The following is a 27,525-nucleotide window of genomic DNA, read 5'->3' as shown; positions in this document are numbered from 1 at the left end:
TTTGCTATTTCCTTCTCCAGGTCATTTTACAGATGAAGAAACTGAGGGAAACAGGATTATGTGACTTGTCCAAGGTAACATAGCTAATAAGTGTCTGAGACTGGATTTGAACTTTAGTCTTCCTCTGGGACAGCCTTCTATCACTTTGCTGTCCCGATAAAATAAGCAAGGAAAGGATTGTTTCATTTTTGTCTTTGTTTCCTTAGTGCGTGGCACAATTCCTGGCAATTATTGGCAGGCACTCAGTACATGCTTGTTGAATGATTGGTTTCAGGAACTCCTTTAAAAAAGCACCTTTCTTTGATGATCTGGCTTAATGTATTCTTATTACCCTCTTTTTCATTGAGTGATTGTCTCCTAAGGAAAGGGCACCAATGTTAAGCTAAGGAACAAATACAGAACCCTGTATTTTGTAGGTCACACCTATGAATATTTACACAGCTGTATTTATTCTCATCTTTCTTCTATGGGTACCTCTATGTCAATGTGTCTAGTTAAGAAAGAAAATGCTTAGATCACAGGATCACATACTTAGAGCTAGATTGGCTTACAGAAGAGGTCACTTAGTCTAACCTTCTGATTTTACAAATGAGGAAACTGAGGCCCCAGACTGAGCAAGTGGCAGAGCTGGGATTTGGATCCAGACCCTCTGGCTATAAATCTAGCATTCTTCAATTTCTAACATATACTATACACACACACACTTTTCCTCCAACAATTCTTCTGAGATCTGAGATGCATAATAAATTCTGCTCTATATATGTACATATACACATACATATATATATATATATATATATATATATATATATATATATATATATACACACACACTACTTTCCCCCCCTCAAATTGAAATAGAATTAGGACTCTTGTTCTCCTTGGACAACACTTGTCACAGCAATAAGAATAGCTTGGTTGATAATAAATATTGATGGGGCATTTTATTTTATTAAAAAATTTTTAAACCCTTACTTTCAGTCTTAGAATCAATGATATGTATTGGTTCTAAGACAGAAGAGCGATAAGGGCTAGGCAATGGGGGTCAAGTGACTTGCCCAGGGTCACACAGCTAGGAAGTGTCGGAGGACATATTTGAACCCAGGACCTCCCATCTCTGGATTTGTCTCTCAATCCACTGGCCACCCAGCTGCTCCCTGATAAGACATTTTAAAAAATAGCCATTGATGACCACTTTAACTTTATTGGAATTGAGAGGCATCAACTCATATTTTTGACCTAGTAGCATAAATACAAACCACAATTACCTGCCAAGGACATTCTCCATCATTGCACTCTTTTCCTCCAACAATTCTTCTGTGATCTTTCCCATTGTTTTCAGGTTCTGTGCGATTTGGCAAGAATCCTTCCAAAGGCGCTTTTGTGGGAGGCAGAGTCTCTTTTTCCAGGTCTGTAAGTGGATTCTCACTTAAGCTCGGAGTAGTGACACTTTGCATGTCAGGTTCTGGGACTGACCGCTTTCTTCTTTCTAGTGTTTCTTTTCCACACGGGTAGGGTTCTGAGAGAGAGAAAAAAGATTTGATATCTGAAAATGTTCCCAAATGACACAACAAATGCCTCTGTCATAGTTGGTTTCAGAGACTATTACAATGATTCTGTCTCTTGACTTACTTTCTTCCTTTTTAAAAAATCCTTACCTTCTGTTTAGAATCAGTACTAAATATAGGGTCCAAGACAGAAGAGCAGTAAGGGCTAGTCAAATGGGGTTAAGTGACTTGCCCAGGGTCACACAACTAGAAAGTGTCTGAGATTAGATTTGAAACCAGGACCTCCTGTCTCTAAGCCTGGCTCTCAATCCAGTCAAGTCACCTAGTTGCTACTCTATCTCTTGATTTTCAAAGGGAAAGTTTTAGTTTCACAACTAGGTGCAAATCAATTCTTAGATATAGTAATTCTGGGATTGATTATCCAAATGTTATGCTTTTCCTCTTTGCTCCTTACTACCTTTTTACAGTTCCCAGGGAGAAAAAAAAGTTAATTACATACAAGTTAAAAAGCCGCTCAGCGGGAAAGAAACAGATTTTTTTTTCTTACTTTTCAAAATGAATAATAGAGAACAGGAAACTTTATTCAGTAAATACATCAAATGATAAAAATGTCCTCACTAAAGTTCCTCTCTGATACCTCATTGTAGAATTGTTCTCCAGAGACTTGGCTAGCTATCAATAAGAGCTAGTATTTATATAACACTTCAAGGTTTTACAAAGTGCTGCCCTAATATTTTCTCTTTCAATTCTCACACCAATTCTATGTCTTTAGTGTTAGTATTATCCCATTTTATAGATAAGGAAACTAAAGCTAAGAATGGTTATGTGACCTGCCCAGGGTCACACACCTACTAAGCATCTCCGGAGGAATTTGAACTTGTCTTTCTGACTCCAAGTCTAGTAAGGTTAGTTAATCATATGACCAAGTTGGCTCTAGGATTATTAAAGCCATGGTGATTTTTAAGGACGGTGTATGAAATCATTTATTTATTTAACATTTGCAGAGTATCACATGAAATGCCTGGCTGGAAAAATCAAAAGCTGGAATGAAGAGTACTTGGAGAAACATCAATAATCTTCTAGTTTCTAACTAATTTGAGGGTCTATTTGTCACACCAAAAAACCCTTTGAGAATGTGTCTATCCCTCTCAAAATAAAAACATAACTATTCTCTTCTATGTGACCCATACTCCACCATCTTATAGACCGCACTGGGAGCTAACTCTGAAGCTATCACCTCTAAATCCCCCATTTCCAAGAATAAGGAAATCAACACCGGAGAATTCAAAAGATTTGCCCAAGATCACACAGATGGTAAATATTAGAGATATTCAAATTAAGAGGATTTGAATCCAGGGTCTCTCAATCTAGATCCCTTTCCTCTGAACCACACTGCCTTTCTACTAAGCTGGTTTTCTAGAGAAGACATCCCCAGCTACTTCTGTTTTTCATAGACCCATGTAACTTCCTACCTGTAGGTATACAGGATTTGCCATCATCTCCCAGGATGTAGCCTTTGGCACAGCTACATACCACAGTGTTTTTTGCTTCCTTGCAGAATTGATCACACTCTCCATTATCCAAACTGCAGTATGCTACTGATGCTGCCCAAGAGAAAAGCATGTTAGATTTGGTGAAAATGTCAGTGTGCCCCAAACTCAGTTACTTGAGTGTTCTAGGGGAATCCAGAAGGAATGATAATAGCAGCAAGCTGCCATGTTGTGCCCATGTCCCTCAATACCACGTTGTACCCCCTGTCCCTCAATTCTGAAACATCTGCTCTCCCAGATGTTTTAATCAGCTGGAAACTCAAATGACACCCCCATCCTCCCATCATAGTATTATCAGCAGCAGCATTCAGGTGTTCTGTGTAGAAGATCCATAGGACCATAAATTTAGAGCTTGAAGAAATCAGCTAGATCAACAGTCTCATTTTACATATGGGGAAGTGAAGATCTAGACACATCAGATGATTCACCCAAGGCTACATAGCTGGTACATAGGCGAACCCAAACTTGAACACAGTTCCTCTAACCCAAGTCCAATGTCTTTTCCAGTGTCCCATGCTAATCTTATCCTAGTTTACCTAGTGAATTGCTACAATGTTTTGTATTATTTTATGCCTTTTGATATTTTATTTTATTTTTGCTTGCATGAATGTTTTGAGGACTTAAAATAACATAGGATACAGTATGGGAAGTCTCTTAGCCAGGAAAGGTGGAGGTCAGATGACTGGGGTAATATTTGGCAATAATCCATAAACACATGGACCACAAAAGTAGGAATGAATATATTTATGGAAGCCCTTACATTTACCTTAGAGATATTGGATACATACATATTTATAAACATAGTTTTCCCCCATAAAATGTACCCTCCTTGAGGGCAGGGACTATTTAATGATTAACTTTGTATATCCAGTGCCTAGAGAGTACCTGGCACTTAGTGGTGTTTAATAAATGATTGCTGATTGATTGATAATTCTATTGCCTGAAAGTCTTTCCAAAGTTTGACTGTCTTTGAATGACAATTAAGTGATTTGTATACTTAATAATATATACTTGATGCATAGAAAACTTTGCTATAAATTCCTTATTTGTCTAATTAGTGACATTCCAAATTTCTCTAAAAGGGATCTTTTTCTCTCCTTTAGCAGTGGAAACAAACACTAAAACACATTTTGGATGAAGAGTTTTTAATTTGTGTATATGTTACCCTTCCCTCCAAAGTCTTCCTCTCCCTTTTTTCTTCTCTTAAAAAAATTCAACCTTTACTTTTTATCTTAGTAATAATTCTAGGAAAGAAGGGTAAGGGCTAGGCAAATGGGGTTAAGTGACTTGCCCAGGGTCACATGACTAAGAAATGTCTGAGGCTAAATTTGAACCCAGGTCTTCCTAACTTCAAGCCCAGTGCCCTATCTACTGTGCCACCTATCTTGCCCTCTCTCTTCTTTCCCCTTCTCTTCTCTGAAAGTCTCCTTCCCCTCCACTTTCCTCTCTGAAAATCTATTAGTACAGATAAGAGTTTAATATAATTTGGAAATCTGAAAGACATAGCATTTAGGACTAGTATATTAAGCTCTTCTCCTTCATCCTCCTTCCCTGGTGCTTGCTCTTTAGATAATCCCAGTCTTTAAGGCAGTATAATAAATAGGACTTACAAAATTCACAGTTTTTGCCTTCATATCCTTCCATACAGCTGCAGGTGTATTCACCAACACCATCTTTACAGTCCCCATGATTCTGACAAGGCTGGCTTTCACACTGGTCACCATCTGCAAAGAAAAGCCTTAGAAACCCAAATTTGCAAAGGTTTTCCATAATCCCTAATGGAAAATCCTTGGCTTTGATGATGAAATTTTCAGACAATCCCAATGAACTTGCTGTTTCTGAAAGAATCCCATCGACCAATTCCTGGGCTCAAGTCCTAACCTTGCCATGTCAGTAGGATCCTTCTGTGTTTGTTCTTATATAACTGTGTTGGTGAACCTATGGCACTCATGCCAGAGGGGGCTGCTCCCTTCCCCCTCTCCACTGTGCTTGAAAACTTTTCTCCCATGACCCACCCCTCTGCCCACCAACCCAATTGGAGCCCTTCTTTCCTCCTCTGTCTAGGGGAAGGGGGTGGCTCACATGCGGCATAAGGTTTGCAGTTTGGGCATTTGGTCTCTAAAAGGTTTGCTGTCACTGTTATATGACATCCCAAATTTGGATATTTGATATATAGACAATTATTGGAATACCTGAATTGTACTGAGTGCTTTTCAAAAGAAAGTTTTTTTGTGGAAACAGCCTGAAGGTAAAGCTAAAGTTGTGAAAATAATGTGATTTGGTAAAAGGGAAGAAAGGAAGTTAAAAAGCATTTTTAAAGTATCTACTATGTATCAGACACCATGTTAAGCACTTCATAAACATTATCTCATTTGATTCTCACATCAACACTGAGAGATAATGCTATTGTTACCTGCATTTTACATTTGAGGAAACTGAGGCAGATAGTGGTTAAATAACTTGTTCAGGGTCATACCACTAATAAGTGTCTGAGAGGAGATTTGAATTCAAGTCTTCCTGACTCCAGTCTCAGAATTCTATCCACTGTTTAGGCATAAAGGAGTATAGACATCATTATGTTTGGGTAGCAAGTCCCCAGGATTCCTTTGCAAATGACACTCGACTTTCCAAACAGATCATAAATGGAAAGGGCTGCTTGGGCCCTTAAAGATCATCCAGGTCAAACCCCTCATTTTGTCAATGAAGAAACTGGGGCCCAGAGAGAGGAACTGAGTGTTCAAAACTAATCAGGGAGCTAGTGGAAACGCTAGTAGAATTTGGCATCGTAAATAGAAGGGACTGGAAAGGAGGTCAGAAGCCCTTGGCTCTAGTCTTGGCTTTGCCACTAGTTTACAGTATAATCTTAAACAAATTCTTAAAATCCATTTAAAATGGCTGTCCACAGCCATATAAGGAACTGATGGAGTTGGGATGCAGATTAAAGCATGCTATTCTTCACTTAACTTCCTTCATGGATTTTTCTCTAGTATAAGCAATATGTATCTTCTTTCACAACATGACAAAATGGAAATATACATGTGTGATAACACATATACATATTATCTGCCATCTTGGGGAGAACAATGGGGCAGGAGAAAGAGAGAAAATATCAGAAAACAATTATTAAAAATTATATTGACATGCAATCGGGAAAAAATAGAAAAAATAAAACATAGAGGAAAAATGTAAGTTCTTTGAGTTTAGGAACAGTCCCCTCCCCTTTGTATCCGCAATGCCTCATGCATTGTAGGTTCTTGATAAATGTTTGTTGAGAGTGACAAACTGTGTGTCCTATGTCACCAACATTGTGGTGATGTAGAATATGATTTCTTTTTTTCTCATTATTTTTATTTTTTTCCAGATTTCATGTCAATGCAAATTTTAATACTTTTTTTTCTGACATTCTGAAATCCACATTCTTCCCTCCCTCCTACTCATCCCCAAGAAGGCATGTAATATGATATAAGTTGTACACATTTTAACATGTAAGACATATTTCCTTGTTCATCATGTTATGAAACAAGATACCTATTGTTTACACCAGAGAAAAATTCATGAAGGAAATAAAGTAAAGAATGGTAGGATTTCAATCTGTATTCAGACTCCCATCAGTTCCTTCTATGGTGGTGGATAACCTTTTTGGAGTCGTCCTGGATCCTTGCTTTATTATTAGACGTCAAAATCACTCACCCTTGATCAGTGTCCTTTATTGCTGTTAGTGTGGACAACTTTCTCCTGGTTCTGCTCAGGTCACTTTGCATTACTTCATGTAGGTCTTTTTAGGGGTTTTTTGTGTGTTTATATTATTTGTCATCCCTGACTGCAATTTCTTCCCTTTGCTCAAGGTGTCACTTTGTTTCATATATTTGTGGGTATATATATGTACAGAAGCAGTTAAATGGCTTTAGTGGATGGAGTGCTAGGCTTGGGGTCAGGAAGACCTCAGTTCAAATCCAGCCTCTGACCCTTATGATCCTGGGCAAATCATTTAACCTTTGTTTGCCTTAATTTACTGAAGAAGGAAATGGAAAACCACTCTAGTGTAAGAATTGATTTTTTATATTCTGTAGTAATTCTTATATTGGGCCACTGGAATAGAAAGGTCCCAGTTCCTGTATATTAGGGAGAATTATTGGATATTCCCATGTCTGGGGTCTGGTTCAGAGATTTCATCCAATCTACTGCGATTCATATATTCTTTGTTCTTAGAAATCCCAAAGAATGCCTTTCATTTTAACTTTATGAATCTAAAAAATTTTATAGTTTTAAATTTAATAATTTTTACATTTAAGAGTGTTGTTACTAAATTAAGGGGACAAGGATTCTTTTCCTGTGTAAGTGTCTCCTGTGACATGGGGATGGGGAAGGGTGGATAGTTTGATGGATCACTTCTTAATGATCTGTTTACCAGTTAGAGAAGCTTTGAGATGTTTAATGGAGGAGCTCCTAAAATTCTATTTATTGAATTACCTAACCAAGTTTTGAGGTCTCTGGTCATTGGGAAAGGGCCATTGACCCATGGTACTTTATTGGTTATGATGCTGGCCTAACCAATGAACTGATACAATCAATAAATGGATATTTCTTACCCCAAATCAGTCTCTCAAAACAATTTTATTCATTACACCAGTCACTTTGCCAAGAAAACCTCACAGACAGCATTGGCATGCTATGATCTATGGGGTCACAAAGAGTTGGATGTGACTGAAGGACTGAATAACAAATACACACACATATGCACGTACATGCTTAACACTACACTAAGATTTTTGGGACACCTCATCTACACCCACCCACACATATACATTACTAGATACCTGAAATAAAATTCTGAGATACAAGCAGTAGTCAAGGGATTTTTTTTTACTTGCTCTGCAAAGGATGTGCATATCTCCACAAAGGGAGATATGTCTGACTATTAACTCAACTTGAATTTTATGAGCTTCTTTTATGTAGGAGGAAAAAAGGAAATGTGGATTCTATTTTGCTTGGCTATACTAATCAAGTATTTTGCAATAACAAACCATTTTATAAACAGGACTCAGAAATATATGTGTAAAAATATTCTTATTGTTAAGAAACATCAGCAATTCTTAGGAGTAAAAATATTCTCATTATTAAGAAGCTTCTGTTAAGGAGACATAGATGATATGTGGGCTCAAACAATTAAAGCAGAATACAGGGGATGCAGACATAGTTAATTAAAGCAATTTTTGTTTAGTGTTTCAGTCATGTCTGACTCTTCATGACCTCATTTGAGGGTTTTTTTTGGTGAAGGTACTGGAGTAGTTTGCCATTTCCTTCTTTAGCTATTTTACAGATGAGGAACTGAGACAAACAGGGTCAAATATTTCTAGGGTCACAACATTGGTAAGTGTCTGAGGCTGGATTTGAACTCAGGAAGATAAGAAGTCTTCTTGACTCCGGCCCTGGCACTCTTTCTACTGTGGCAACCAACTGCCCGTATATAATATATAGAGTATCTCCAAAGTCTTAGTACAGTCTTAAGCTTTCATAGATTAGGTATTCATGTTCAATTTTAAAGAGCTTAAATAACCATTTTAAAACTGCACTATGGATTGTAGTTAAGAAATATCTGTTTAATAGGGTCTAGAGCAGAGAGAGTTGCTCACAGATAAATATTGTTTTTCCTTTTCCATCAAATAAGACTGAGCCACAATGGCTTAAAAACAAGATGAAGTTGCTTTGCTTTGAATTTTAATATGAATCCAATATATATATAAACATATATATTTTCATCCATTTCATGTTAGAATAAGATACAAAATATAACTCACCTACATATTTGTTCCAGAATTCTATCTGATGAAGAAAAATAGTTTTAAACAGATTAGAAAAGCATAGACTATTACATATTTTCATACAATTAAGGAGTGTTAAGCCATGTGGAGCTTGGGAGAGGCTCAAAGTGGTATTTTCTTTCTCATCATTCCTCAGGTGGATCTTCCCAAATGACAGTGAATGAGTGCAAAATCATTCCTACTCCTATGAATGCAGAGACGATACCACAATCATTGGCATAATAATTACAAAAATATCTTTAATTTGTCTTGAAAATAAAAAAAATTATAAGGATTAAAGTTGCATTATAGTCTCCCTGAGAACAGAGACTCTCTTCCCTATTTCTCTATTTTGTTCAGCATCCAACCAATGTATGTTTGCTGAATGTTAAATGAACCTAGAACTCGATTTCTGTTACCCTCTTATGGATCCATCAACAAAACACAAATACAATTGCCATTGCACCATAATACTATGATTGTAGTATTCTTTCTGATCAGAATATAACTCGATTAAAAAGAGTTATTCTGGCAAAGTTGTCTAAGTTAATCTTTCATGGAAGCGATAATTGCTTGGTGATTAACTATTAGGATGTTAGAAAAGAATATTAGATAAAGAAAACTAGAAAATTTGGATATTAGATTCGCTGTGAGACGATTATCATCCCCTTATTATCCACCTGTTATATGTAAGAACTGAGGATCCAAAGATAAAAGATGAAAAACAGTCCTTACCCACAAGGAGCTTATACTCTATTAGAATAAACCAGTGAAGTAAAGAATCATTCAACAGTTGACAAAAATTGTCAATTTGATTTCAGATAAATCTACCACTGGAGTCTTCTCTTCGTGATCTCAGATTTCCTTTCAATTCCTCTATCAACTTGTGGCTTGATTACAGAGAAAAAAATACTTCCCCTGTCTGAGCTCGGTTTCCCAATCTATAAAAGAAGGGGAGCAATACTGACTTACCTCACAGGATGTGTGAGGAGGAACTCATGCCTTTGCAAATAAAAAAAGAAAGTCATTAAAATAAGCTAACTTTACCTTCTTTCAAAACTCTCCCTGCAATTCTCTGCATTGGGAAACATGCCTCATGTTAATGTAGACACATTTCCATTTCTCTTTTTCCCCATGCCCACGTTATTTAATTTGAATCAAAATTCCTAGAGGTTTTTCGTTGGTGAGTCATTTTTTCAGCCTTGTCTGACTCTTTGTGATACCATTTAGGGTTTTTTTTTTGGCAGAAATACTATAGTGGTTTGCCATTTTGATCTCCAGTTTATTTTACAGATGAGGAAACTGAGGCAAACAGGGTTAAGAGACTTGCTGAGTGTCAAACTGCTAGTAGGTGTCTGAGGCCAGTTTTGAACTTAGCAACAGGAGTTTTCTGGACTCTAGACCTGTCATAATATGCTCTGTGCCACCTAATTTGCCCCTCCTAGATGATATTATATAATTATTACATATTAATATTTATTAATTATTATTAATATTAATGAAAATATTAATTAATATATATTAATATTAATAAAAGTGAGATATTAACATAACTCACTTCCATATATTTAAGCAGAGGATGAAATAGTAGTGATGAGTACTATGGGATTTGGAACTAGAATAGGGCATTGAAGGTTCTGCCCTTACATCCTATGATATAGGCATTTTTTTAAAACAGATAGTCCATTTTACAGATGAAAAACTGAGACCCAGAGAGAGGAAATGACTTTTCCATGGTCACACAACTTGTAAAGGATGGTGCTAGGGCTAAGAATCAGGTCTCCTGATTCCAAATCCAGTGTTCTTTCCCCTTGTACTTATAAAAAACCCTTATATTCCATCTTAGAATCAATATTGTGTATTGTTTCCAAGGAAGAAGAACAGTAAGAGCTAGCCAATGGGATTTAACAGGCTTCCCCAGGGTCACATAGCTAGGAAGTGTCTAAAGCCAAATTTGAATCGAGGACTTGGCTCTCAATCTACTGAGCCACCTGGCTGTCTCCTCGCCCCCCCCCCCCCCCACTTTTGATACTGAGTCAATTAGTGAAGAGGAGATCAAACAAACCTTTCCCACACATTTAATATACAGAACATCTCCTAGATGAAGCATGAAGCAAATTATTCCTGACCCATTAATCCTTACCGTTTTTTCTTGGTTTTCAAAGACTTCTCTGGCTTCTTCATAAGAGCATGTTTCTTCTATACATTCTCTCTCAAGGTTTCCTTTCTTCACCTCTTCAAATAATGAATTAGCCCTCCGGGTCCTCTTTAGGACATTGTTGGCCTTTTCTTGATTTAGGAAAACTAGAAGACAATTAACAACAAATAATTAGTTGTATGAGATTCCTTTGGTGTAAATCTTTTCCTCCTGCTGTTTCTTTACCTTCTCCTCCTCCCATCCTCCCCCCCTCCCCCATTAAACTGTTTTAATGGTCTCAAAATTCTGTGACAGATTTTGGTCGAGTTGTTTCCATTTTAAAATTACTTATTTTAAAAACAAATAATTTAAAAATACCATAAAAATAGTTCACAAAACATTCCTTTCCTCCTGAAGCTTTTATGATGCATTGTAGTCTTTTACTATTAAACTTAAATGGCCAATTGAGACAAACCACTTTGTGACTGTTCTTCCGCCACTGATTAAGACTGGGATGGTCGGTGTTGTATAGGATATTCATTTATCCTTCTTATTACATTCCTATTATTTTTTAGAACATTTCCCCATGTTTACCTGATTCATTTTCTTTCCCTCCCCCTCCCAGAGCCAACAAGCAATTTCATAGGGTTGTACAAATGTTGTCACTTGATACCTATTTCCATATTATTCATCTTTGCTATAGAGTGATCTTTTAAAGCCTAAACCCCAAATTGCATCCCCATATATACACGTGAGAAGTGATGTCATTAGTTTTGCTTTTGTATTTCTACTCCCATAGTTCTTTCTCTCCATGTGGTCAGCATTCTTTCCCGTAAATCCTTCAGGAGAGTCCTGGCTTGTTGCATTGCTACTAGTAGCAAAGTCCACTACATTGGATTGTTCCACAGTGTTTTAGTTTCTGTGTACAGTGTTCTCCTGGTTCTGCTCATTTCACTTTGGATCAGTTCATTGAGGTTCTCCCAGTTCATATGAAAAGTTTCCAGATCATCAATCCTTACAGTACAATAGTATTTCTGGACATATTTTGTGACCATGCCAACAACCTTCTTGTCAACTGCCTTGATGACACCAACTACAACCATCTGCCTCATATCAGGGACAGCAAAACTGCCCAGAGGAGTCTTTAAGAGCATGTTTTCCACAGCCACTGAGACAAGGCACGTTTGTTTCCTTCCTCCTTTGTAAAGTTGGAAAAGAGTTATGGTTAAGATCGTGGAGGGAGTCTAAGTAAAGATGTCGCTCCAGTATATTTGCCAAGAAAATCCCAGCTGGGGTCCTGAAGAGTCAGAAATGACTGAAAAATGGCTAAACAAAAATGATTATTATCCGCAGCACTTGGCACAGCACCTGGCACCTAAGAGGTGCTTAGTAAATATTTACTAAGTACATGAACTCATGAAGCGAAACTCATCCATTTTTATGGCTTCATATTTTGCCTCTATTAAGTTGATTCCTAAATAGGAGCATTTAGCTGGAATGTAACTTCTCATGGGACCCTCCAATTGATTTCCAGGTCTATATTTTGAGTTCTCTTCAGGATATCTCTCCTTGGACTCCCTTGATAATCTTAATCTTAAAACTATTTAAGTTAAAAGGTGAATTCATTTTCTTACCTGAATTGACTGTACATATAGATCAATTACCATTCTTCAAGACCTTTGAGGTTCAAAAATGTAGTATAAAAATGTGTAATTTGTAATTCTTTCTATGTAATATCCTATATATCCAGTCTTTCCTGTGGTTAGTCCCAAAATCTTTATCATCTCATGTGTGGGTTATCCACAATTATTTTGTTTGTTGGTCTATAATTATTTTATTTTGTTTTCTGTCTCTAGAAATTATTTTATTTCCCTTGTTTGATAAATTATTTTATTTACTATCTCCATAAATGATTTTGGTTGTTTTGTTCCATAAATTACTTTATCTTGCTGTTTTAAAATGATTTCAAGATAATATTTGAATGTACATGTTTATCACATTATCATGTTTGACTAGTATCAAATATATGTATCAGGAAAATTTTATATGTATCATTATATAAAATATAATATATTCTAACATAATAATATATCATATAATTGCCTTATAATGATATTATATAATAATAGTACCTGCAAGTCTATATATTTTAAATAGTTTTGAACAAATATTTGATTTTTATTCAGATAAATTTAAAATAACAGTGATTCAATCTTTCTTCTCTATTCCCACAGAGGTTATCCCTATCTAAATCTTTATTACCTCATTCATTATATAAATATTATATGAAGACTTTATTACCTCCTAATTGGTTTTTTATGACTTCAAATTTCTTTTTGCCAGGTTGTTGGACCCAAGCCAGTGACTAAATTGATGTTGGGGAATTTCTGACTTGGAAACTCTCTACAGATGCATATTAACAATCTCCCTATAACTGATAGTCTCAGAGAGTTTCCAGGGTCCCTAAGAGTTTAAGTAACTCACCCGTGGTTAGTGTGTCAGAGGCAAGGTTTAAATGCAAGTCTTCTGCCTTTCAGGCCTGTCTTCTAAACCCTTGAATTTTAGCTACTACTGTATGTACTTTAAACATTTTCATGAATACCTCTTCTATCCTGTCTTTTATGAAACACCTCCATATCTGGTTTTCTTTGTCTCCAGAACCAAGTCAGTGTGCAGTTTAGAATTCACGGCTCTCCACAGTTCAGTCACGATTTACCTTTCCAGTGTTACCTGCTGTTGTTCCTGGATGTGTATTGTCTGTCCCAGTGAGGCTGACCTTCATGCAACTGGCTGCACCAATCATGTTCATCACCAGCTATGCTCATTTCTAGCTCTCTGCTATTGTCCATGCTGTTGCATCTACCCTGGAAACTTTCTTTTCTTATAAAAAGCCTATGATCATTGTGTATTTCTACTATACACTTATAATAACTCACATTTATAGAGAGCTCTTTAGAGTTAGCAAAGCACTTTCTTCACAATGACCTGGTGAGGTGTGTAGCAGAAGGATAGTGGATCCTATTTTTCACATGAAGAAACTGAAGCAAAGTGATTTGTTACAAGGGCATTTGGCTAGGTAATGGCAAAGATGGAACAGAAGTTCAGACACACTGTAATTTTCCAGTGACTGCCTCTCTCCAACCTCTCCACCAATTAGATCTAAAAGAAGAATTACATATTGCATAGCATTTTTGAACCTGAGGGTGACCCAAATGTAGCAGTTAATTCATGTGAGAAGATAAATCTATGTGGGTGTTTTTACATATATACAGGTACACACACATATATGACACACATATACATCTTTACCTTCGGCTTAGTATCAACTGTAAGACAGAAGAGCAGCAAGGGCTAGGCAATTGAGGCTAATTGACTTGTCTAGGGTCACACAGCTAGGACAGCAAGCACCTATGTACTTATAATGATCATTATATCTACCTCTCATTCACTCTATGTCCAATAATTACAAATGGCTAGGCAAATTGTGATATCCGTTCAAGCACAGAATGAGACCAAAAATCGACACCCAGATATGAGGTGAGAACTTCAGCTATCAGCTATCTCAGAATGAATCAGCAGTGGACAGAAGCCCTCAGAGCTCCTATCCCTCAGGCCATCATACCATCTTGGAAGAATTGAAATTTGCAGAAACCTAGAAATAAAGGTAAGGGTAGCTCCAAGGAGGAACTGAAGTTTAAGAGGTTACCCTAACATTCCAGAGAATGGAGCTACCTATAAAAAAGTTGGAAAAAATGAGCAGACAATCCAAAAAGCACCTAACTAGAGAGAATTTTTATAGAGACAAAGAACAAGATGCAGACACAGAAAGGGACAATGAAAGCAAAGCAAACACATGTAAAATCAAAAAGAAAAATATGAATTGGACACATTTTGGAAGAGCTCAAAAAGGACTTCAAAAACCAGTTAAGAGAGGCAAAGGAAAAAGGGGGAAAGAAAAGAAAGCAATGCAAGAAGAAATGAAAAAGAAGGCTCAAAAGTTGATGGAGGAAAATTAGGCCTTAAAAATTAAAATGGAAAAACTAGAAACTAATTTCATGAGACATCAAGAAACAATAAAAAAAATCAAAAGAATGAAAAAAAAAACACACCAGAAGAAAACATGAAATATCTCATTGAATAAACAACTTGACCTGGAAAATAGATCCAGGAGAGACAATTTAAGAATTTTTGGACTACATGAAAGTCATGATTAAAAAAAAAAAAGGCTTGGACATCATAATATGAGAAATTATCAAAGAAAACTGCTCCGGTATTCTTGAACAAGAAAATAAAGTAGAAATGGAAATAATCCATAGATCACCTCCATAAAGAAATCCTCAAATGACAACTTCAAGGAATATAACAATTCAAATACCATAGAGCTATAATCAGGATCACATAGTACTTAGCAGCTTCCATATTAAAGAATCAGAAGGCACAGAATATGATATTCAAGAAGACAAGAAGTGTAGCTTTACAACCCAGAGTCAACTATCCAGCAAAATTGAGTATACTGTTTCAGGGGGAAAACAGTCATCAATAAGATAGAACATTCCAAGCATTCCTGAGGGGGAAAAACAGGTCTAAATAAAAAATTTGAAATCTAAACATGAGACCCAAGAGAAACCTAAAAGGGCAAATAAGATAGAGAAAATTTAAGAGACTCAATAAGGTCACACATGTATTCCAATATGGAAAGAGGAGATCTGTAATTCTTAAACATTATTCTTAGTAGTAGAGCAGATAGAAGGAGTATACTTAGACAGAGGGTGAGGAAGTAAGCTGATTATGCTGATATGATATGCAAAAAAATCAAGGGGGTAAAAAAGAGGATTGCACTGAGAGAAAAGGGAAGGGAGAGATTAAATGGAGGTACATTATATAAAACAAAGAGGTGTTAAAATTATTACAGGGGAGGGGAGGATGAGGGTGGTGACAGGCAATGTTTAAACTTTTCTCTCATTATAACTGGCTCAGAGAGGGAATAACAACCTCACTCACTGGTGTATAGATTTCTATCCTACCCTATAAAGAATTAGAAGGGGAATAAGACAAGGGAAGAGGGGTGGTAATTGGAGGGAAGGGGAAGTGGGAGTGTGTGATAAAAAGCACAACACCAGTGAGGAGGAAGAGAGTGAAAGGGAACAAAGCAGGATCAAAAGGGGAAAATAAGATGGAGAGCAATACGCAGTTAGTAATCATAACTATGAATGTGAATGTGATGAACTCACCCATAAAACAGAAGCAGATAGCAGAGTGGATTAAAAACCAGAATCCTACTATATGTTATTTGCAAGAAACACATTTGAGGCAGGGTGACATACAAAGAGTAAAGGCAAAAGACTAGAGCAGAATTTATTATGCATCATCTAAAGTAAAGAAAGTAGTAGTAGAAGTCATGATTTCAGACAAAGCTAAAGAAAAAAATTAATCTGATTAAAAGAGGAAAGTAAGGAAATTACATCTTGCTAAAGGTACTATGAACAGTGAAGTAATACCAGTACTAAAGATATATGTAACAAATGGTATAGCATCCAGATTTTTAAAGGAGAAACTAAAGGAAATTAATGAGAAAATATATAGTAAAAGTATACTAGTGGGGGACCTCAGCCTTCCCCTATCAGAACTAGATAAAGTAAACCAAAAAAAAAATAAAAAAAGAAGTAAGGGAACTGACTGAAATTTTAGAAAAATCAGAGTTAATAGATATCTGGAGAAAATTGAATAGGGATAAAAAGGAATATACCTTCTTTTCAGTAGCATATGGTACATATACAAAGACTGATCATGTACTAGGGCATAAAAACATCACAAATGCAGAAAAGCAGAAATAATAAATGCAACCTTTTCAGATCATAATGTATTAAAATTATAATTAGTAAGGGCTCAAAAAGAGACAAATTAAAAATTAATTGGAAACCAAATAATCTAATTCTTCAAAACTGGTAGGTCAAAGAACAAATCATAGAAACAATTACTGATTTCATGGAAGAGAATGACAATGAGGAGACAATATATCAAAATCTGTTGGATGCAGCCAAAGCAGTACTCAGGGGAAAGTGTATATCCCTGAGTGCCTATATCAATAAAATAAAGGGGAAAAAAGATCAATGAATTGGTCATGTAAAAAAAACCAAAAAAAACAAGAAAAAGAACAACTTAAAAATCTCCAGATAAAGTCTAGATTGGAAATCCTAAAAATCAAAGGAGAAATTAATAAAGTTGAAAGTAAAAGAACTATTGAACTAATAAATAATACTAGGTGTTGATTCTTTGAAAAAAATAGATAAAGTATGGATTTGTCTAATTAAAAAAGAAAGAAGAGAATCAAATTATCAGCATCAAAATGAAAAGAGGGATTTCACCTCTAATGAAGAGGAAATTAAGGCAATTATTAGGAATTATTTTGCCCAATTATATGACACTAAACATGACCATATAGGGGAAATGGATGAATATTTACAAAAATATAAATTGTCTAGATTAATAAAAGAAGGAATAGAATACTTAAATAATTCCATCTCAGAAAAAGAAATTGAACAAGCCATCAATAAACTCCCTAAGAAAAAATCTCCAGGGCCAGATGGATTCACAAGTGAATTTTATCAAACATTTAAAGAACAACTAATTCCAATATTACACAAACTATTTGACAAAATAAGCAAAGAAGGAGTCTTACTAAATTCTTTTTATGACACAAAGATGGTACTGATTCCCAAGCCAGGAAGACCAAAAACAGAGAAAGAAAACTATAGACCAATCTCCTTAGTGAACATAGATGCAAAAATCTTAAAAAATAAAATAGTAGCAAAGAGACTACAGCAATTTATCATAAGGATTATTCACTATAACCAGGTAGATTTATACCAGGAATGCAAGGCTGGTTCAATACTAGGAAAACCATCTGCATAATTGACCATATCAATAATCAAGCTAACAGAAGTCACATGATTATCTCAATAGATGCAGAAAAAGCCTTCCACAAAATATTATACCCATTTCTATTGAAAACCCTAGAAAGTATAGGAATAGAAGTGCCTTTCCTCAATATAAGAAGTAGTGTTTATTTAAAACCATCAGCAGCTTGGTGACTCAGTGGATTGAGAGTCAGGCCTAGAGATGTGAAGTCCTGGGTTCAAATTTGACCCCAGATACTTCCTAGCTATGGTTGGACCCTGGGCAAGTTACTTAAACCCCATTGCTTAGCCCTTACTGCTCTTCTGTCTTGGAACCAATACACAGTATTGATTCTACTATCGAAGGTAACGGTTTATTAAAAAAACAAAACAAAACCCCAGACCATCAGCAAGTATCACCTGCAGTGGGGTGAAGCCTTCCCAATAAAAGTGGTAGTGAGCTTTACTTTGGTGGAAAGAAAGGAGAACAATCCAGGTGGTACAAGACCCATTTTTCTGAAATTGACATAAAAGTTTGAATGAGAATGGGATGTTTTGGGAACAATGATTCCAATTATTTTGGAATGAAGAGTATGTATTATGGAACAGAAGGAAGATAAGGTTAGATAAAATTATAGAAATTCTTGATTATAGAAATACTTGAATGCTAGGATAAAGAATTTGGAATTTATCTTATGGACAATAAGGGAGCCATTGTAGGTCATCAAGAGATCAGAGTAAATGATGTGAAGAAAATAGTATTTTAAGATGTACCTAGTGTTTATGTGTAGGAAGGAGGTAAATTATTTAAATAAAAGTGTATTACCATAGTCCTTATCTATATTGCTTTGACCCCCTGTATTTACCAGCAGAGCAAGTTTGAATTGTGTAGTGAAAAGAATACTTGTAGTCAGAAGAATTTGGTTTATGTCCTACATTTACCACTTGATTGCTGTGTGACACTGTATGAGTCACATAAACTCTCTGAATCCCAGTGTTCTTATTTGTGAAATGGGGTTAACAATAGCCACCCTATCCACTTCACAGGGTTATAAGATCAAACAAGATGATAGATTTGTAAGCATTTTGTGAAATGTAAAGAATTCTTTCCATTTTTTCCTTCTCTAAAGAGTTCTTTACAACCCATTTGATGCTGGCACCTCGAGTGCTATTTTTATCACTCCCTTCCTAACACATAGGCAGTAAAGTAGTCCAGTGGATAGAATGATAGCCCTGGAGTCTGGAAGACTCATTTTCCTGAGTTTAAGTCTGGCCTCAGACACTTATTATCTGTGTGGTTCTGGGTGAGTCACTTAATCCTGTTTGCCTCAGTTTCCTCATCTGTAAAATGAACTGTAGCAAGAACTGGCAAATCACTGCAGTATCATTGCCAAGAAAACCCCAAATGGGATCATGAAGAGTGAGACAAAAATGAAAATTGACTGAACAATAACAACAAAAAAATCCAAACATATGGATGGATTAATGCCCACTTTGCTAGTTCTGTTATGATGCATCATTACTGTTATTATTATTGGATTCTTACCAGTATACCTTTTTCCCAATTTTTTTATCAATTTTGTTCCCTTTTTTGGAACATTTGGTCAGTCAATTCTTATTCTCTGCTCATCTTTGAACATTGTCTTTCATTTTGATGAAAACAAAAACAAGCTTCCTTATGTTTTCATCCCAGACAAATACAGTGTCCCTTTCACCTTGGCTTCTTGCAATTATCCAGATTTTTTCCCTCTCTGAGTTCTTCTTTTCTTTCAGTTTTCTTTTCTGGGAGACAAAATCCCTATTTGATTACATAAACCCAAAGAGAGAAGCTACTCCTATTTTAGGATAAAAGATTTAGAGCTAGAAGGAAAGTTAGAGGTCAGTCCCTTCATTTTATAGATGAAGAAACCAAGGCACAGAGAAGCTAGTTTTTTTTTTTTTTTGGTCAGGTAGTATCAGATCTATGATTTGTATTCAACTCCTCTGATTCCATCACCCATCTTCTATCCCACTTTACCATGCTGCCTTGCTAATCCAGATCCTGGTTTGACGTAGATTCAGTCAGTCTTTTTCCTGTTCTCTGCCACTTGCCCAAGGGTTACTCTCCATCCGTCATTCTCCCCCTCCCTACCACCCACTTCTGTTTCTCATCAACATATCTTGGCAGACGGGAAGGACTTTTCTCTATCCCTAGTATTCAAAGCAGAGTTATTATTCTTAGATGATATTCAGAAAGTGGATAATAAAGTGAAAACTTTAGAGCTGGAAGGAATCGCGATCAATCCTTTATTTTACACATGAGTAAACTGAGGTCCAAAAAGAATTGACTTGATCAGGGTCATAAAGGTAGTAAATAGCAAAGCTGGGATTCAGATCCAGGTCCACAGACTCCAAATCAAGTATTATTTTCACTATTATCCCCAGAGAGAAATAGCCCAATTGCCTCAGATTAGAAAGGGGGGCTAAAACACAGGCACCAAAGCTGCCTAGGTCATGCCCACTCTCCCATCTGCCTCCTCTGGGGAGAGGTCCACCCTCATCTCAAGATGAAGAGACAATCAGCTGGGAACAAAGGCAGAGAAGTCAAATGCAGGATCCTACCGGTTTCTCCGAAGTTCAGAAGGCTTGCCACTGAGGTGCCAAGCAGTAGGAGGTACAACCAGCTTGCCATAGTCTTTGGGCTGAGAAAGAGTGGTGCTCTGCCACTTCTTCTGCAGCAAGGCTGACTCCGGGCAAGGCTCAGCTCACACTGGGTTTCCCTGGCTTGTTCTGTTGTCCTTCTACTTATCATCATAAATAGGATGAGGCATCTGATTGGTGGATGGGGCTTCCTGGTGAAGTCAGGCAGGCAGGGCTAGATGAAGTGGGTGGAGGAAGAAGACAGCAGACCCAGTTGATTTTCTCATCTGTCAAATGGAAAGGAGGGAGGTTGCACTAGATGACCTCCTAAGGTCCCTTCCAGCTTGAAATTTATGATTCTGTTATCTTATCCCTGTCTGGTCCCTGTCTACCTGATCATAATGCCAGGCACCAAGGAGAAACCATTTCAGAAGCACAGGAAAATCAAAGGCGAGTATCAATCAACTTAGTAGTTCTTAAATGCCTACTAAGTCTATTAAGTGTGAAGCATCATGGGTACCAAGACAAAAACAAAGCATCACAAGCCTTCAATGAGCTTAAATGTATTGGGGTGGGGGGGGGGACAAGCCTAAAACATATACTACAAATGTATGCATGCATCTATAAAACGGTCCTCCTGTTGCATGAGGGCAGCTAGGTGCTGCAATAGATAGCACATCAGGTCTGGAGTCAGAAAGACTCATCTCCCTGAGTTCAAACCCAGCTTCAGACATTTCCTAGCTGCGTGATCCTGGGCTACTTAATCATGCTTACCTCCGTTTTCTCATCTGTAAAATGACCTGGAGAAAGAAATGGCAAACTCGTCCAGTATCTTTGCTAGGAAAACCCCACATAGAGTCACAAAGAGCTGGATACGAGAGAAAATTGACTGCTTTATGAACTGCCAGAAGGACATTACATGCATAAACATATAGTATGTGTATATAACTCTGTGCATGTCTGCATGTTTATTGGAAAGGATCTGAGACTTCATTGGTAATGAGAACTTAACGAGGAAACAAACTCATTCTACCAAGGCAGGTTGGAACTCTGCTCTACAACTTTTTTCTTTTTTTCCTTTCCTTTCCTTTCCTTTCCTTTCCTTTCCTTTCCTTTCCTTTCCTTTCCTTTCCTTTCCTTTCCTTTCCTTTCCTTTCCTTTCCTTTCCTTTCCTTTCCTTTCCTTTCCTTTCCTTTCCTTTCCTTTCCTTTCCTTTCCTTTCCTTTCCTTTCCTTTCCTTTCCTTTCCTTTCCTTTCCTTTCCTTTCCTTTCCTTTCCTTTCCTTTCCTTTCCTTTCCTTCCTCTTTCCTTTCCTTCCTCCCTCCCTCCCTCCCTCCCTCCCTCTCTCTCTCTCTCTCTCTCTCTCTCTCTCTCTCTCTCTCTCTCTCTCTCTCTCTCTCTTTCTTTCTTTCTTTCTTTCTTTCTTTCTTTCTTTCTTTCTTTCTTTCTTTCTTCTCTCCCTCCCTCCTTCCTTCCCTCCCTCCCTCCCTCACTTCCTCCTTCCCTTCCTCCCTCCCTTCCTTCCTCCTTCCCTCCCTCCCTCCCTCCCTCCTTCCCCCTCCCTCCCTCCCTCCTTCCCCCTCCCTCCCTCCTTTCCTTCCTTCCTTCCTTCCTTCCTTCCTTCCTTCCTTCCTTCCTTCCTTCCTTCCTTCCTTCCTTCCTTCCTTCCTTCCTTCCTTCCTTCCTTCCTTCCTTCCTTCCTTCCTTCCTTCCTCCTTCCTTCCTTCCTTCCTTCCTTCCTTCCTTCCTTCCTTCCTTCCTTCCTTCCTTCCTTCCTTCCTTCCTTCCTTCCTTCCTTCCTTCCTTCCTTCCTTCCTTCCTTCATCTCTTCCTTTACCTCCTAGCTTTTTAATTCCATTTTGTGTTCTAATGGTGTTTAGGTATTACTCAATCAATTAAAACTGTAGTTTTCAGTTAAGTTATTGAATCCTGTTGAAATCATTCTAATAATTAACAATGTTTCCCCCTTCTATAAATTAGCAATTGTCTCTGTGTAGGAGTAAACTATCCCATACATGATTCATTTTGTGCTCTGATACCTTTTTTACTACCCAGTTTGCGGAGACCCAAACATGAATACTAGAGGAGTTTTAATAAGATGACAATTTGAAAAAAGGGAGCCCAATTCCACAACTGCATGGCTAGGCAGTTCTTTTCCCAATTCTCTCTTGTAGAGGTGGGGCTGTCAGGACCTAGGAATGGTTTCAACTGTTACACAGTTAGGATATAGAATTAGAGATAGGTGAGTAGGGCACTTATGCTTGTTTTCCCTAGGATACATCACATTCTGCAACTCTCCCTCAAGAAGAAGGTCTGGCAGGAATTTCAATCTTACTAGAACCTTTTCAGGAGAGGAGCTCATGAGACCAGATTTTGTAGCTGAAAGATATCCTTATCAAAGACCTGTAGGTTCAGAAGTAGGAAATCACTGGACTTGGAGACAGGAGATCTGGTCTGACACCAACTGTGTGACCTTGGCAAGTCATTCCTCTGATCTCTTTAACTTTTGAGGATTAGTTTCTTCATCTGTAAAATAGAGATAATATGCTACTTTCTCTCAGAGGAATTTTTTTGAACCCTTACTTTCCATCTTAGAGTCTATACTGTGTTTCTGTTCTAAGGCAGAAGAGTGGTAAGGAGTAGGCAATGGAGATTAAGGGACTTGCCTAAAGTCACATAGTTAGGAAGTGTCTGAGGCCAGATTTGAATCTAGGATCTCTCATCTCCAGGACTGGCTCTTAAACCACTAAGTCACCTAGCTGCCCTCCAAAGGACTCTTTTTGAGGAAAGTACATCATAAATCCAAACGGGCTATGTAAATATGAGTTGACATTTTAAATGCCTTGGCCTTGGATCCCCATTAGACTGTGAGCTCCTCAAGACCAGGGACTATTTTTTGCATTCCCCCCTCCATTCTTGATGTTGGCACAGTGCCTGGCACATTGTACATCTGCTATAGTATATAGAGTACTGGGACTGGTTTCAGGAAGACTTGAGGTTAAATATAGCCTTAGACACTGGCTGTATGACCTAGGTAAGTCACTTAACTCTGTCTCAGTTTTCCCATTTGAAGGAAATGACAAACCACTCCAGTATCTTTGCTAAGAAGCCCCCAAATGCGGTGATGAAGAATCAGACACAAAACAACTGGCACATAGTAGGTGTTTCATAAATGTTTATTCACTAACTGACAATGGAAAATCCCCTTTCTCATCACTTTACATATTTCTTCGCCTTCCCTTCCATCTTGAACATTATAATGCAGAATGAAGTTTGGGTACATATATGTTCATCAGGACCCGTGTGGAACATTCTGAAGATAAAATTTATTCTCAAGGAGTTAGGAATTATCACTCTTTCAAGGCATTTCTGGATATGGGCTCATAGAATTAGAATTGGAAGGGCCTTTAGAGTTCCAACCCTCTTAAATTATAGATGTCATTTTGAGTTTTTCTGGGAAAATGTATAGAAATGCCAGATAGCGTTATCAGCACAGCTGCAGTTAGGGCTGGGAAGTTGTGGCTTTCCTGATGTCCCTAATGATGCTGGGAAGGGATGGTGCTGTTTCTGGTGCAGTTGGGGTACACTTCCTCTTCAACTCAGGCTAGAAACTGTTGTTCTCATGCCCCATGACTCTCCTACAGCCGACTCTACCCCCTTAAGAACTGGAGGGAGGAGGTGAACCCTAGGGAGACCAAGGCCATGGATTCCTGGCCATAGAGGTTGGGAGAAGGGAGGAGCTGGTCTGGACCAATCTTTCTCCTGTCACTACTCCATGAACCTGAACCTCATGAGAATTAGGGGAAGGATAAGGCAGCTTAGGAAAAGGGAGAAAAGTTGAGATCTAGTTAAGAGACCACCTCCTCTCTGACTGACTGGATCTGTAGGAGATGGAAGATGTAGACACACACACACACACACATAGCATATGCAAAAGTAAGGATGAGGTAATTCTGAAGTGGAAGATAGACATCATCTGTAATGCATCTTATGGAGACTTAGAAGATAGGTAGATATGTAAAGATATATAAGAATGCAAAGAGAGTTCTCCTTTTTCTTCTGGGTACTTCAGATACAAATAAAACCCCCTTGGGAACTTTACTCTTACTACAGTTCAAATATGGCTGTCTTTTTTGGCAGCCTGAAGTTCTGTGAATCATGTTTTCAGTTTTTAATAAAATGTATACACAACTGATTTCAGGTCAAAATAAACCTTTTTCTTTCAGATTTGGGACACAGGTACTAGGGTGTGTTTGAAGAAAGATGAAGTCCAAACTAGGTGCTAGCAAAATTAGAAAATAGCCAGAGGAAGAAAGGCAGTGTTAAATGATACGTTATCAAATGGTTTTGCTTCTTTGGCCCTCATGTAGCATCCTGGCTTCTTTTCCACTTGGGACACCCAGGGTGGGGCCCTAAGAAGACTGTGAAGTCATCCTTATTCTTGTTTCTTATCATCACTAACTCTAGGCTTGACTCTGGCAATGGGACTTTGACCTCTCTGAATCTGTTTGAAATGTAAGATCCTTCACAATCTGATGGGGGCAACCGAGTGGTATAGAGGATAGAGTACCAAGGCTGCAGTCAGGAAGACCTGAGTTCAAATTTGGTCTCAGACACTTACTGTGTGGCCAAAAATCCTGTTTATCTCAGTTTCCTCATCCATAAAATGAGCTGGAGGAGAAAATGACAAACTAGTCTAATATCTTTGCTAAGAAAACTCAAATGGGGTCAAATACAACTGAAATGACAGAATTACAACAGCTGCAAAATGAAGTGTCTTTCTATCCATGTTGATTGTAAGTTACTTTTTTTCCTCAATTAATCACACATACAAATAAGCAATCAAAAACGAAATAAACATTTATTAAATATACTTTTATATTAAACATACCTCTACTAAATCCTATTTTAGACATTGGTCAATAGTCCAAGCCTTCAAGGAGCACAATATTCTCCCCCCCCCCCCCCTTTTTAATTTAGAAAACTTTTTGAGCTCAATAGTCTATTGAAGGAGACAATATATGGTTAAATAGGTCAATACAAAATAAATACAAAGCACATTTTTCTGTGGGAATGGTACTAAGAGCAGGTAGTATGGAATCAGGAAAGATTTCATATAGAAAGTATTGTTTTAGGACAGTTTTAGAGGATACAAAGGATTTTAAGAAGTGGGTGTGAGATGGAAATGCATTTCAGGCAAGGGGGAATAGTTTATACAAAGGTACTTAGTTAAGTTAGGCCAAAGTGGTCACACAGGTAATCCCCCATGCCTGGAATGCCTTTAAGGCTCAGATCATACATTTCCTGCAGAAAGGTTTTTGTGATTCTCTTGTCTCTTTTCCTCACAAATTATGGTCTACATATTTATCTGTATATCCCCTCAGTGGAATGAAAACTCCTCGAGGGCAAGGACTCTTTTTTTCATTTTGTCTTTGTATCTTCTAGCAAAGAAGCTTGCAAATAGTAGGGATTAAATAACTTTTTATTGGATTAGATATAGATAATTTCTAATGTACTTTCTATTGTTTTTAACCCTTACCTTCTGTAATAATAAGGCAGAAGGATGGTAAGGGCTAGGCAAATTGGATGTCAAATTTGAACTCAGGTCCTCCTGACTCTAAGACTGTATCCTGTATTCACATCTACCATATCCATCCTGGATCCTGCTAAATCCATTAGGCTACCTAGCTATCCCTCTAGTTAATAATTTTTTTTTAACTATTCACTTTTCAAGTGAGGAAACTGAGGCATAAAGGAGATGTCCCATGCCTAAGATCCCACAATCAGTAATAGCAGAGCTTAGACTCATACTCTGGCTCCCATTTGGTTATTTTTTCCTTTGAGATTTTATTTCCTCATCTTTAAAATGGTTATAGTATTTACTGTCTTCCTTCTATGTGATTATCTGGATGATTAAATGAGATAATAAAAGCACTACAGAAATGTAAAGTTTGGTTGTTGTTGTTGTTTTTTTTTTAAATCACTGTTGTCTTTCCATACCTCCCAGGGCTTTGCTTCCATCAAAACCTGTCAGGAAAGGATCTCAAACTCATTCACACTGAAGTGTAAATGACATCTTAAAGAGTACCTCCCTGAGGGAAATTTATCTTTGTGGTAACAGGAATCAAAAGTTTTCAGCATAGCAATGAAGTTCTAACTTCATTGTAAATTCCAGGCATTCACCCCATTGGGGGTCTAACAGAGGGGGTGCACTCTTGGGTCTTTTTGGCCCTTGAAATAACACCACGTAGGAAGTTGTCTATTTCTCCTCTTTTTAAAGGTTGGATTTATCTGCCCCAAATGGAAACAGATTTGTTTCAATAACAAGCTTGCTCCTGGATAAAAAGTCCGTTTGTCTAAGGCTGGGTTGTAATGTTTCAGGAAACAAAGCCAACCTGCCAGTGGAGCGATATAAAATTCTGACCTCTAGTGGCTACAAGGGAGGACAATGATGGCTGAAACAAAGGGATTCTGGTCTGTAGACAGAAGGCTATGATCGTATTAATGAGTCACGATGAATCACTTTCCGTGAGGGATGACGACTCTAACTTGTGAAATGGTCGTCTGGGGTGGAGATTAGACGATTCATTGGTTTCTCGTTTTAGTAAAAACTAGATTGGAATTTTCCAGACTATCTGGAAGTGAGGGTGGGGGATAGGGGAGTGGCTCTAACCTCTGGAGCATACACCATAGTCAAACTCAATGCCCTCCCTCCTTAATGCTCCTCCTTAGTTTGAATTACTTGTTTGGTTCTCCCTCACCAGAGGAGGTTAAATTAAAGGCTAATTTAAATGAATTCACTTATTATTCAAATTATTTTAAATATTATCTAAATTAATTTAAATCTTTAGTTAAAGGTTGGGCAACCACTTATGATTATGCTTTTTAAATAATATTTTATTTCCCCCAATTACATATAAAACAATTTTAATATTCCTTAACATTTTTTAAAATTTTGAATTCCAAATTATTTCTCTCCCTGCCTCCTTCTCTCCTCTTTCCTTGATATGGTAA

The 27,525-nt window shown here is 37.4% G+C and overlaps 1 protein-coding gene across 1 annotated transcript in view; it reads right to left on the bottom strand.

Annotated features, from left to right (window-relative positions):
• Positions 1 to 20,680, bottom strand: part of F10 (coagulation factor X) — a 33,781-nt gene extending 13,101 nt beyond the window's left edge. The window contains exons 1-6 of the mRNA XM_001374223.5: positions 20,494 to 20,680; positions 11,003 to 11,163; positions 8,857 to 8,881; positions 4,669 to 4,782; positions 2,981 to 3,112; positions 1,269 to 1,519 (exon numbers count right to left, since the gene is read on the bottom strand). Of these exons, the coding sequence (XP_001374260.3) occupies positions 1,269 to 1,519; positions 2,981 to 3,112; positions 4,669 to 4,782; positions 8,857 to 8,881; positions 11,003 to 11,163; positions 20,494 to 20,563 (753 nt within the window). The 5' untranslated portion in view covers positions 20,564 to 20,680. The remainder of the gene's footprint in view (positions 1 to 1,268; positions 1,520 to 2,980; positions 3,113 to 4,668; positions 4,783 to 8,856; positions 8,882 to 11,002; positions 11,164 to 20,493) is intronic.
• Between the last annotated feature and the right edge of the window lie 6,845 nt (positions 20,681 to 27,525).

Source organism: Monodelphis domestica, chromosome 8 (genome assembly GCF_027887165.1).
Source record: "Monodelphis domestica isolate mMonDom1 chromosome 8, mMonDom1.pri, whole genome shotgun sequence".
In the NCBI taxonomy this organism is placed as follows: domain Eukaryota; kingdom Metazoa; phylum Chordata; class Mammalia; order Didelphimorphia; family Didelphidae; genus Monodelphis; species Monodelphis domestica.
Note: the sequence above shows the minus strand (reverse complement) of the source record. Positions and strands in the feature narration are given on the sequence as shown.